Consider the following 13,783-nt stretch of genomic DNA (forward strand, 5'->3'; position numbering starts at 1 on the left):
AGTTCTCAAATACTCTTTGGATACGGTGTGAACATAATCTTTTAATTACAACAGACTTTTTAGGAATCTATAGTAACAGTAATAAAAAATTATGAATAGTAATATAAAATATTCTCAAAAATTATATCATTGATAAGCAAGGAAGAAAAGTTGTTAATAAAGGATGAAGTCCCCGAAAGGCAGCTTTAAAACAACATAAGGTTTTGTAGAATGATTTCCTACCAAGAGATTATAATCTCTTGTTTCGTACCTAACATGATTTCGTTTCTTACATAACAGTTGTAATATCAGGAATATACTTTATTTCTAAGACTTGAAGGCTGTGGCACAAATGGTTTGCAGTATTTGAGTATTGTACAACCCCCCCCCCCCCCCTCCCCGTTTGCCTCTTTAATTGGAGAAAAAGTGCTCTAAGTGTAACATATAATAATGTAATATTTAGCGGGGTACTGGTACCTTGCGATGACGTCACATCGAAACCTTTGAACACAAAATATGGCGGACTTTCGGTAGGAGGAGCACGAATCGGCGAAAAGCTTGAATATCAAATGAACTACAGTTCAGTTTCCTCCGTAGAATTAGTTAGAAGATTCAAAAATTTCTAAGTTAGTTTTAAAATGTCTGGGGAACACACACCAAGCTTAAGCGACGAGGAAGATGACGACTTAGATTGCAGTAATTCGCAGCCTCAACTACCAGAATTGCAGGGGACCTTGTCAAAATGGACTAACTATCTGCATGGATGGCAAGAAAGATGGGTCGTCTTAAGCAATGGTACTTTGTCCTACTACAAGTCAGAGTTTGATACAGCGTTTGGGTGTCGAGGATCTATGAGTGTTGCGAAAGCAACTATTCAAGTAAGTTCGATATTTCGGTGGTGCGAGTGAAATATAGATTGCGTACTAAGCTTACGAAAGAGATGCAGTTCATTTTATAAATCCAATATTATCAATATTGCGAACGATAGAAGGAATTATAACTCCAGTGGAATGCACACCGATTCTTGATGCGAGAGATCGCCACTACTGCCTAGAAATGTAATTCTCCGGATATGTGTCAGAACATCGCAATGTTTCATGATATCGATAAAGGGCGACAAAAACGCAGCTTGTTTTGGCTTTATTTTGACGTCGTATCAACAGCCGAGCGGTTATTATAGTGTAATTTTTCTATGTACAAAGATATTGTTTCTAAATATTTGCCGCCTGGATTCTTGTTATAAAAGGCAGCCAATGTGATACTTGAATGACTCTAAAATATTATTCATCAAAGCATTTTCAAATTCCGGACTCTCGACCACGCATTTGTCATGCTGTAACACGATTCTACTGTAGCTTTTTTTTCTATTGTTGTGTAATTTGAACCCATTCTGTAACGTTTTTCGGCATGTATTTTGTTTTTCTTAAATAAAAGATTTCCTATAACTAATCCGAGTAATTTCAACCAGCGAAATATTTATAATTACAACTGCCCTTGCGTTCGTGTTTACAGATCTGTTTCTTTGTGTATGGCTGCGTTTTTCTGTGTCTGTTAGTCACAAATTGCTTTTGAGAATTACGAGGTTTCTTAGAATGTAACTTCTATTACAAAAACAAACTTCAGTGGTAGACATGACATGATATATTTGATTTAGTCTTTAATATGTAGCCATGTAGGGGGAAAAATAAAGGAAAAAAGTTTTAAGTAGAGGTGGAACATAAGTGCAGAGTATAGAGATGCTGTAATAGTGTAAGAGGAAAAGACAGAAAGAAAGAAATTTGGGTAAATGTGGTTGAATACATATCAGAGCAGATGTTGTGTATGTATTGTTATGGCAATTTGAAAGTGGATTTGTTTCAATGATAGTTAAAGATAAAGGAAACTTTAGGGTTGCAAACATCCAAATGGTAGTCTTGTTCGTGGAAAATACTTCAGTCATTCAGTGTTATTCTTGGCTTAGCTTTGTAAACCAGGGTTTAGTCAGGGATGGGGTCGAGACATCTAGAAGCTTGCTCGTGGCTGACAAGGCCAAGATAAGACAAACAGTTATTGCCATGGACTGAGGCTGCAGTTTAAGGTTTATAGGTTATTTGGAGTGGGTCAGCTCTTTGTACATTCTCTTGTCTTTTAAAGTCGAGAAGATTGGTTAATTCATTTTCAGTCATCTTATGGACCGTTTCTCTTCATCATGCAAAGTTATTGCTTCCGTCATTCAATGTCAGTTGTCAGCAATGCAGGCACTGAACATTCAAATTTACCTTTTTTTAGCATTTGACAAGTTGACTCTAACCAAGGTTTTTCTTGAGTGTTATTTCTTCTTGAAATCAAAAAAGATAATTGCACCAGTTTAATGCAAAAAGATTATAACAAAAGAGGTGTTTATTGCATGATTATATCTACAGAAATTAATCAACAGAAGTGTCCTCACTGATCCCTCAGAATAGGATGTTGCAGTTGATTGTTGTTGTGATACAATCACACCTATTTTTGGATCAACATGTTTTTTTGTCAATCTTTGTCTTTTGCTTTACCTCAGTTCTCATCTGTTCTATTTTTTAAATAACGATGTGGGGTTTGAAAATTTGTTTAATTTGCAAAAGTAAATGTATATTGAACACTTTGAGTTTACCTTTCTTTATGATGGACATGGAAAGAAAATGAAAAATTAGGAAACTTAGAGGACAAGGAAAAAATCTAATCAGTTATACCAAACACCTTCTGCACAAACATTGAGAAACTGATGATGTGTGCAGAGCGTGAGAAAATCCTTGTTTGTAATTAGTCGCTTGTGGTTACTGAATTATTAAATGGAATATCTTGTATATGAAGTGTCTATTCCTTTTTTTAACAGCCTCATGAGTTTGATGAATGCAGGTTTGATGTCAGTGTCAATGACTGTATGTATTATTTGAGGGCACCAGACATTGAAGAACGCCAGAAATGGGTTAATGGACTGGAAGCTGTAAAGGTAAGTTCAAGCATGTCATTTGTGGGTTAAGTCAATACATTTCATACAGACAGTAGTAAATGTGTATTGAATTTCGTGGTTTAGTTTTTGGTCAGAAATTATTTTGAACTACTTGAACTTCATTGGGTAAACATTAGATATTGTTCTTTCATTATTTTGAAGGTAAACTTGTGGAATCAGCTTCTGTTTATTTGTTTATGAAACTGCTTTGACCTTTTTTTAATTGTGTTATAATTTTTACACACAACTTTAAAAGCATTTTCTGATGTTTAAGATATGCTAATGAAAAGCTTTTCAGGTTTCTGTTGGTGTAAATGGTTGATGGTCAATAAACAATGGGGCTTTACAACATGAACAGATTTAGACAAGGTTCCAATTCAAGATAAAGTTTCGTTCAATTTGTCTTTGGAGAAATATTCAGGAAGAAAACTTCCCTTCCCCCTAACATTTCAAGCGGAGAAGATTAATTGTAGAACATGCTGCATTGTATATGAACCCTACAGTTCTAGGGCAAGCTGTTGTTTTCCAGCTAGATAGAACTACATTAATTCTAATTCATCAAGGCATACATCTGTAGAACTTTCCTTGTATACTGTGCTTGTAATTATTCTAAACTTACCCCTTCAGAGTCTCACAGATCTGACTCAACTCCAGTGAGGAGACACTCAAGAAATGATAGTTTTATTTCTAGCATTGAGACTCTGGTCTTGTGAGAACATTCAATATAATATCTGAAATAAACTCCAAGGCAGTGCTGAATCTGAGTACAAACAAGCTTTCTGTTTATTTATTTTTTATTTGTGTCATTTCAGGCAGCAGAGTCTGGCTATGGCTCAGAGTCAAGTCTCAGAAAAGGCGGCTCTATGCTTTCACTGTCATCTGTCACAAGCTTATCAACAACAGCATCATCTTCTTCTTTCAAGGTACGTTGTGTGTTTATACACTAATTTTTGAAATGATCCATTTTTGTATCTCACAAATGTACCCTTTTCATGTACTTTTACACGATACATAATATTTTTGGGGTCAAATGTTGGTTCGTAAGCCCTAAAGGTATTCTTTTGGGGCTACTCAAAAAAATGTTTCCTTTTCCATCACCTCCTCTTTGGTAAAATTGGGTGGGTGGGTTCAGTGAAAGAGAGAAACTTCATGGGTGAGTTTTGTTAGGGAATTAGTGAAGCATCCAATTTTGGCCATATATAAATTATTTGTACCTACCAGAGACATTTCAACACTCCTATTTTCCATTCAACTACGGATATGACAGAAACTCAAATGCCTGGGGTTGGGAGGGGCAGAGAACATAAAAAAGGAATAATATACAAACCCTTGTAACCTAGCTTTTAGGTAGGGTATTAAAACTGGGATTAAGACATTACACTGTTATTGCAACATGAATACATGTACCTGTAAGATGCAAAATTTCTTATGACCTTTGTATATTTATTGTCCTTTTCTAATGCATATGCATCCATTGGAGAAGTTTTCACTTAATTTTTAAACTGTTTACACTTCTAGAAAGGGAGAGGCCTGCGTGAAAAGCTGATGGAACTTGAGACCTTCAGAGACATTGTCTGCCAGCAGATAGACACTCTTCAAAACTACTTTGATGCTTGTGCAGGAGCTGGTGGGAATCACAAACAAGTTCTTCATATGGAAGGGAATGACCATGATCTCTTTGGCAGCAATGATGGATGTATGCTAATCATTAAAATAAATGTAGAAAAACTTGTTTTCATCTGAGTGGTCCTATAAGTTTTTGGGTTTTGAATCATTTTCCACTCAGAGAGCCATTAAAGAATCACTTTAATTCTTTTTGTGAATTTTGACAGATTTTTCCTGTTTGGGTGACATTATAGTAAACATTTTAAAGGGATAGTCAGGAATTTAATTCATCTGTAACTAAAAGTATAGATGGATCATGATTTGCAATCTAACAAAATTTTCATGTGGATTTGATTGATAGGGCTGTTTATTTTACAATTTTTAAAATGTGTGAGTTCAGTATTTCAAAAGTTTTTCAAGCTCTGTTGCCTTTCTATATGAAGTACAAGTGTAACTCAAACCTTTGTATTCTATAGTGGATATTGATGCTGACGATGAAATGGATGAACTTTCAACTACTCCCACTCCAGCCACCTTAAATCAAGTGGTGGGTAACCTAGCCAACAGGAAAGCAACATCTGACAGCTCAGACAGTCCACCAGCTGTTCTATCAATTGCAAATGCCAAAGGGATGGATTTTAGGGGAGAATCTATCACGTTCAAAGCAACTACTACTGGTATCCTAGAAACTCTTCAACACTGTATTGATATCATGAATAAGAGAGAGGATCACTGGCAGAGACGATTGGACAAGGTAAGTTATACATCTTTCTGTGAGATGAGCTTTAACTGTTTCTTATCATGAGATGCATTATTTCATATTCTTCATGATATCAATGGCAAAAGTATTTTAGGATTTGTTTCCACATTGACTGTTTCAGTTGATCAGACATGCTTACTGTATGCCTGCAAGTGAGCTATTTTTGCTGAGCAAAGTACGATCTTTTCCCTGAGAACTACATGAATGTATATGAATACTACCATGAGAAATTGATAGCCACCCTGAAAAAGGACAGCCAAATTGGCTAAAAAAGAATTTAAAGGACCGGGGCCAAGTTGATTGAAGCATTAAGATTGTTAATCCTTTATTACTGTAGTATTGATATGAATCCTTGACTGACTGTCATGGAAGTATTTCTAGACCAGTTTTTGTAGCATCTAGAATCATGATATACACTAGACTAGCACATACGCAGTGTTGCCTCTTTGTGCTTTAGCTTAGAAATGACCTTATAACAATAAATTGTATATGTACATTACATTTTCAAGGAAATAGAGAAGCGTAAGAAAGCAGAAGCAGCAATAAAATCAGCAGTTGTTAATGCCAGAAAACAAGCATTCATCGGAGGTCCAGATTTTGAGGTAAGGATTTGATTTAAGTTTCATGTATTTAAAGCTGTTACATTGTACACATCATTTGCATGGGCTGTTATGTAAATGTACACTGTTGGGTTAATTTTTGTGTGAAGAATACTCAACAAAATTAATGTTTTCTTTAATATGAACACATTTATCCAATGAGTGTGATGTCCATCTATTTTTGACAGAAATTTGATTGATTGCAAATAGGAATTTGTCATGTCCAGTTGTTTCGTCATTCTTTCTTGTGGTTGTTAAATTGGACCCATGCATACATGTAACAGTTAAGTGTTGAAGTGGATTCTTTTAATTGCATGTACAGGTACAAGTATGCTTACAAACCACTTAAGATTGTGGGCAACTCTGCCTTAATAATCTACAGTAAGAATGATTATGCCTCGATGTTGACAAAGTAGATCATAACAGAGACCCAGCACATGATACTCTTGCCAATATTTTTGCTTGTTTCATGTGGTTAATAAGTTCCAGTTTATCACCTGCATGCAATCTTACATTCAGTTATTGCATGTAAAAACTGCATGATTACAAGCAATTCTGCTTTAAGGCAGTGCATGTAAAGTGAGTGTCAAGTCAATGATAATGCAGTGTATCACTTACATTAAACATGCTTTTAATGCTGCGGTCCCTTCTGTCATTTCTGTGCCACTGTTAATTTAATTTCAAACATGACTTGCACCCTCTATTGTAATATTGCTATAGGAAGGACCACATAGTGCTTTGAATGAAGAAGAGTTCTATGATGCAATAGAAACTGCTCTTGATCGCCAGGATGAAGAAGAAGCTACCATGGTTGGTGTTTTGATAATCTGCTTTATTTACTTCCCTTCAAATTTATTATTACAATAGTGCATCCTTACCATGTCCTTTGTAATCTAAAGATTTTTTTGTCATGAACTGGTTCACTGGATAAAGATGAAGGCAATAGAATGCAAAATAAAGTACTCATTTTTTGTGAACAAAGAATAAATTACACTTCTTTCTTTCTCTAAACAGCAAACTGGTATCCACTCAACTCATTAGGGCCTTTGGCATACTCATTTTTAGTTCAACTACTTATTTTTCCTCAAATTTGAAATGAAATTGGTTTGTTTTGTTTCAGAATGACTTTCAGAGTAGCACCTTCATGCCTCCTTCTGAGCTTACAATAGAAGAACCCCCGCACAGACTAAAAACAGAGGTGAGAGAGTGCTAAACTTAATATTTTGTTACTGCATTTATCAGCTCAATATAATCACCAAGTAGTCAATCTTGCAAATTTATTTCATAATTGTGTTAAACACTTCAAGTCATCCACAGATGTAAATTGTGTAGTGCATTTTGTTTTTGTCTTCACTCTTTGACTCCCAGATCAAATTTGTAACTCTCCTTACAGTCAACCATACAATTTTCTTAACATTAGTGCAGAGAATTTAGTATTGGATGAACTAATTATCCCCAAATTGATATTATTCTTTATTCTCATCACTTATCTGGTTGATATTGTATGGATATTATAAGGAGAAATTCTGTCTTGGTCACTCATGGGAGTTAAAGGGTTAACTGACACTGTTTCAGAATTTAGGTAAGTACACTCTAATTACATGTAAGGATCTTTGAGACCAAAAGAAGAACACACTCACTGAATGCCTTAAAACTGCAATTTCTTTTAAGATTGATGAACATGTAAAGGAAAGCTTACAAATTGTTTTGGAAAATGTGGACCACAACTGGAACTTAGTGTATGAAGATGGAGATATGAAGGTATCCCAGATGCTTGTTTTGTTTAATTATTGGTTGAGACTAGAACTAATCCTCTGTTTAGCACTGTCTCACACTGAGACCCTCATTTGAAGAGTATGTAATATGTGATTTTTTTATTGGCAAAGGTATACCGGCGAGATTATGAAGAAGGAGGTATTGTACTGGATCCTATGAAGGCTACCCATATTGTGCAGGTACATAGAGGATGATGTCTCAAATGTTCCCAATTTTTTCCTTGTTGTCTCCATAACTTCACACTGGATCAGCTATAGGTTTCATACAAGTCTTGGAAAGTTGTGGATTTCTCCAATATGATTACACAGGCTAGGAAAGTAGTGAGGTTTGAGTGTCAGCTATGAAATGTCTTGGGAAACGGCAGATAATAACTTATCAGAGAACAACAAAGCAAGAAATACCATGGTTGTTTCATCTTTGTATTCTCTTAGAGAACAAAGTTTATGACTGAGGGTCAAGAAAATCCTTAAAAAATTGTTGGAAATAGTCTTTGAAAGTTGTGGGATTTAATGCACTTTTAAGAGCGTGATTCCTGTTTGTATAGACAAGTTAAATTTACAACTATAATGACCCCCTGGTAGTTTACCACATTTGCGGTATATCAGACCTCTTGAGTGTAAACGTGCAAATAAGTAGCACTTCACAGACAGTTTTGTTTTTATTTTCCCACAGGGTGTCACGGCCAGGGAGATGGCTCATTACTTTTTTGACAAAGATGTTCGCATGGATTGGGAGAGTAAGTGTGATTTTGCAGTATACTTATAAAGCATCAATATTTTGTGGTCAAAACAAGTATCTAATCTTCCATTCTACTTCTTGCTGTGGTTTGGGGTGATAAGTGGCGTTTGGGGCACTACAAGATGTCAGTAAAGAATACTTTATGAAACTTACGTGTATAGGATTTTCATTTTGGTGTTACTATTCAGTTGATAAAATTAGATGTCTGCAGCACATAAAGAAGAAAACTTTTATATCCACAGTTTTTAATGTTTTGTTGTATTAATACTCATTTACATGTTACATGATAAGCTTAGGATTCACTCTTCTAAGTACAACCTGTAGCAGCTACTCACGATAATTATAATGATGTAATAATAATGATAATTTTAATCATAATTTTAATCATAATAACAATAATAATGGTAGTGACAATAATAATAATATTGATTATAAGAAAATGATATTGATAGGAATAATGACTGTAATGATACTCATCATAATAATGATAAGATGGTAATGATAAGAATAATCCTATGAAATTTTAAAAAAACGATCTCTGGCTAAAACTTTTAAAAATACGAGCTTTCGGCTGTTTGCGCTACAGCCTTCAACGGGTAAAATGATAAAAAGGTAAAAAATACTAGGTGTGAAGTACAAAGTAAAAATTGAAAATGCTGATAACTAAGAATGTTTGTTAAAAAGAATGTTGTATTGTCCGGGCAAAGGACAGGAATTGTTGTCCGCATTGGGAGTTAACTTGGAATGCCACGATTCTAGTATTTTTCTTGTTCTGAAACCGCCTTTGTCAATAATAGATGCATTATCAAAGTCTATTGCGTGACTATTGGCCCAGACGTGATTGGCAATTCTTGAGCCTTTTGCCGCGGTTTTCACATTTCTGAGGTGTTCTTTCTTTCTTGTGCTGAAGGCCCTGCCAGAAGCGTAGCATTCCAAATTAATTAATTAATCCTGGAACAAATATTTACCAGTAAAAGTTAGAGCATTAAGAGGAATTTGAAGTGTTCAGTTAATTAAGCAAGGTCGTATTTGTTGTTTTATTTCATGTGCAGGCACGTTGGAGTCTTCAAAAGTTTTGGAACAACTCAGCGAGAGTTCGATTATAATGCATCAGATTTTCAAGCGGGTGTGGCCATCGTCCCAGAGAGATACAGTTTTTCTTTCTCATATTCGGGAAATTCCGTTAAGCGATGCTGGTGAAAGAGTAGAAAACGAAGTTGGACGGCCGTGGATTGTTTGCAACAACTCAATGGAACATCAGGATGCTCCGGTACTTGTTGTTGCCGAAATTTTTTACGTTAAACTATTTGAAACAGTTGTTCAGTTTTTGTGCTCCAAACTATCACCAAAGTTTCGTTCATAAAGTTGTCTACATTTATTTACTCTGAAACCTGTGGTTGCTTTCGTTTGGGTTTTTAGATAAATCCTCAATTGGCAGTCGAAAGGTGAAAACCCAGGTTATAACAGTGACAAGTCAGATGAGTCTCAGATCAGGAATTAACATTATCGTTAGTCAACGAGAACGCGCAGTAAATACTGGCAAGCTGCCCGAAGCGCGGGAAACCGCGAATTAGCAATTGGCGGTTGCTTTTTTCTTTTTTGTATCTGATTGGTTGAAAAAAGAAAAAGCGAGTATTAAATTAGTCTTCTAGGGCAATCACAGAGCAAAGTATTGCACGACTACAGCAATCCCGTATTACTTAAAACACTTGATTGAAACTCATCCTAGTCTACTAACTCAACCAAATGGTATTGTGTTGACTGCTGCTTCGAAATTTTTCAAGTATATCTGGAATGATAACTACATGTGGCTCGCTTTTATTCAAGTCCCATCATAAATGTTTTCTCCTGGCTATTGTCTAATGTATGACTGTTCTCACTTTAGATGAACAAGTTTGTACGCGCTTCGATCGTTGTGGGTTTGTATTGTCAGACGTTTATTGAACCAAGAGCTGAGGGGGAGAAGCTTACTCGAGATCATGTAACCTGCAAAATTACCTACACTGCAAATGGTATGAGAGTCGATGGAACGAATTTCTAGATGATAACCTGTAGTAATTTTGGCTTAAAAACTCCCATCGTTCACAAATCATCGTTACGTCTTAACTTTGTGTTTTGTGATGTAATTGTCTTTTTTTCTTTTTTCCGCAGTAAACCCGGGAGGTTGGGCTCCACCTTCGGTAGTGCGAGCTGTATCAAAACGTGAATACCCGAAGTTTCTCCGAAAAATCAGCTCATTCTGTCAAAACGCGTGTAAGGACAAACCCATCACCTTGTGAGTGGAGAACATGGAGTACACTTTAACGGTCCTTGAAGGGAAACCCAGGTCATGGATATCGTCAACAGTCGACGAGGATTTTCCTCGCGGAACACGGAACATTTTTCATGTGCTTAGGGTTAGGGTTAGAGATGAAAACTTAATTTGGAACCAACATAATTTTGTTATTAAGTACACCTTGGAACATTTAGTGATAAAGCTTTAAGACCTCTGCTCGCCTCGCCCCGCAAGGTTGGTGGCATTTTTACACAAAAATCGATTTAAAAAAACGCTTACTAAACAAGCCGTAATGAGAGAGAACGTGAGTGAAGCAAATCAGCAAAGAAAGAAGAAACGATTTTACAGTACTTATTAGAATTACAGTTCACGACTCTCCTCTATAAAAGCTCCTGATCCTTTACTTGAGCCTTTGGATGTCAGCTCAGAGAAGCTACTTCAACGGACTTTGGCTTACTGTAGAGTACAATAGAATAGCCTCTTGCAAACTAGCAATTTTCAATTTAGTGTTTAAAATGACGCGGGTTGCTTTGGTTTTGCTGTGCTACGCACTGTGATTGGTTTAGAACGCTCTTGCCACCCTCTCGACCAATCAGATGTAGGATCACAACCAATCACAACTTGGTCGCCCTTGTTTTCTCTTGCAATGCGGTTTTCTTGTTGTATTGGCTCCGCTTTGTATTTAGCTCTGTTCTGATCGGCTGTCGAGATTTTGATTTTGAATTTCACAGCCCTCAATCGAAATGCATTTTGAATAGAAAGAAAACCTCTCGAAAAACATTTGCTAGTTTTGAAAAACACTACTAAGGTAAAAAAATTAAACCAAAAAGGAAAGGGTGTGGGTGGGGTTTGCAAAAAATTGAAACAGATGACAATATCATTGTCTTGTATACTCGAATTGTAACGTTCCTGCAAATTAAGTTGAATGTTATTGTGGTTATTGACAAATTTTTTTACAATTAAGCAATTTTAAAGGCGTCGACTGCGCTTCTTAGTTTTACAGTAAATACCCTATAAGTTATGGAAAGTGCAACGAGATACGAATTTGAATGTACAGGTTTTTACTTTTATCTCGAATAATGCAGATGTGACGAATTTGTAAAAAAGATATAGCGTCAAAAATTAGAGACTTACAATGACTTAGAACGGACTTATTTCGTGGACTCCTTGGTAAGAAATGAAGTCAGCGAAATAAGATCTTGATTGAATATTGTTTACAGTGAGATAAATTAAAAATAGTTTATTTTGCAATGAATATACTTTAAAATGCTAAAAGGTCCAACTTTATGATCAATATTTATTGCGCAAGAACTTAACCGAGCAAAAAAGAAAAAGAAGAAGTGAATGAATTTTTGTTTTGGACGTAATTCTATGGAAACTTTAATGAATGAATATGGACGGGTTTTGAAGAAAGCACGCACATGTTGTTTTGTCAGGGAATCTAAATAAAAAATCGATAATGATTGCCACTGACTCGACTGTTGTTGATTGTAAATTTTCGCTGTGGTACATATGAAGGATGCGGTTGCTTAACGAAATACCAGGGTTGGAAATCTGGGTTGGTCAATATGATTTGTTCAATCCCATAATGTATCTCTCCACTCAGGAGTTTAAATGTGTACCTGTGAACTGCTGGGAGAAAGCCTGACGCATTTCTGGAAGGGGGGGGAGACTTAGCAATACTCCTGGTCGTCAGAGCAACGGAAACTGGTCTAGGCTCTGGTAGTTATAAGCGTCAGTCTCGTATTTAGACTTGGCCGCGTAATCGTTGGGTGCGTAGAATCTAAACATCCAGTTTTGTTAATTACTTAATAGTCATAATTACCTTAATCATGTACGCATTTTGATTGGTTCTTTATCATGGTTATTGATGGACAAGCGTTATATGACATCACTATTAACGATTCTCGGAAGGCGTACTACTGTGGCAAGAACATCAGTGACACAGGTCGCCACGTGCTCATTCACACCATATTTTGACGTCATCTGTGATCTTTCACTGAACAGACGCACGGCAACATGGAATTTGTTTGTTAACTCTTTACACCCTGACATCAGTATGCATATTCTCCATACTGTTCTATGTACATTTACTAATGTGCTAACAAGGAGAATTGGCCTTACAATCAAGAGTTTCTTTAATTGGTGATCATTTCCTTTCTTCTTATGACGTTAATGTGTGATTCAGTGTTGCTAATGTCAGGAGAATTTAGGTGCGAGTCACTCTTAGGCGTTAAGGGGTTAAATAGGCTCACGGCTCGAAGTTCTCTTCGGGAATAATGGGAGAAAACAGAGTTAACTAAAGGCATGTTTGTTGTAAGTGATCGGAGCTAGTGATGCTCTAGGTTAGTGATAGTTCCCCCGCCTTACTTAGTGCCTTGAGCTTTCAGTATCCTTTCCAGCACTCACTGGAATCGCAAAAGCAGCTCTCATAAGAATTAGTGTTGGCCACAGGATTGTCACTGAATCAATCAAACTGCTTGATTTGTATTTCATTGTTTTCTGATATGTTCACACCTGAAAATTTGGTTTTCTTGAGCACTAATTTAGACCCTCTAATCCGTTGCTTTCGCAAAGTGATGTTAGTTCAAATCTGTACCGAATTTAATAACGTTAGATCTGCCCCACAGGGGATTCCCTGTGGGGTGCCTCAAGGTTCCATTCTTGGTCCCTTATTTTTTATCCTGTATGTTAATGATTTGAACAATGCTTCCCTGCTTGATGCAATCTTGTTTGCTGATGATACAAACTTATTTATCTCCCATAATGACCCTGTTTACCTAATTAACACATTAAATAGAGAATTAAACAAATTGTCAACCTGGTTTGCAGCAAACCGGCTCTCCTTGAATTTAGCCAAGATTAATTTTATGGTATTCAAGCCTTGGCAAAAGAAGCAATCCTTTGAATTTCAAGTTTTCATAAATGAGCAGCCTATTCTTCGTGTTTTTGAGACCATGTTTTTGGGTGTTTTATTAGATGACAATTTGACCTGGAAATCGCATATATCCTTAACAGCAAATAAATTATCCAAATCTATAGGTATTATTCATAAATCTAGGTTTTTTTCTCTCTACTCACTC

The 13,783-nt window shown here is 36.1% G+C and overlaps 1 protein-coding gene across 1 annotated transcript; it reads left to right on the forward strand.

Moving 5' to 3' along the window:
• The first annotated feature begins 486 nt into the window (after positions 1-486).
• On the forward strand, positions 487-12,173 carry LOC131769158 (ceramide transfer protein-like). The gene is made up of 14 exons (XM_059084905.2): positions 487-857; positions 2,831-2,947; positions 3,760-3,870; positions 4,466-4,643; positions 5,029-5,306; positions 5,822-5,914; positions 6,632-6,721; positions 7,032-7,109; positions 7,583-7,672; positions 7,798-7,866; positions 8,360-8,423; positions 9,478-9,695; positions 10,311-10,437; positions 10,577-12,173. Exons 1-14 carry the CDS (start codon positions 618-620, stop codon positions 10,702-10,704), a joined length of 1,881 nt encoding a protein of 626 aa, XP_058940888.2. The 5' UTR covers positions 487-617; the 3' UTR covers positions 10,705-12,173.
• Positions 12,174-13,783: the final 1,610 nt, after the last annotated feature.

This window comes from Pocillopora verrucosa, chromosome 4, assembly GCF_036669915.1.
Source record: "Pocillopora verrucosa isolate sample1 chromosome 4, ASM3666991v2, whole genome shotgun sequence".
Lineage (NCBI taxonomy): Eukaryota > Metazoa > Cnidaria > Anthozoa > Scleractinia > Pocilloporidae > Pocillopora > Pocillopora verrucosa.

What these genes read in the sequence shown, in the direction of transcription:
- LOC131769158 (XM_059084905.2), top strand. Translation starts at nt 618, where the DNA reads ATGTCTGGGGAACACACACCAAGCTTAAGCGACGAGGAAGATGACGAC. An exon ending in TCGGAGGTCCAGATTTTGAG is followed by an intron (nt 5,915 to 6,631) that starts GTAAGGATTTGA and finishes ATATTGCTATAG; the next exon opens with GAAGGACCACATAGTGCTTT. An exon ending in TGGAACATCAGGATGCTCCG is followed by an intron (nt 9,696 to 10,310) that starts GTACTTGTTGTT and finishes TTCTCACTTTAG; the next exon opens with ATGAACAAGTTTGTACGCGC.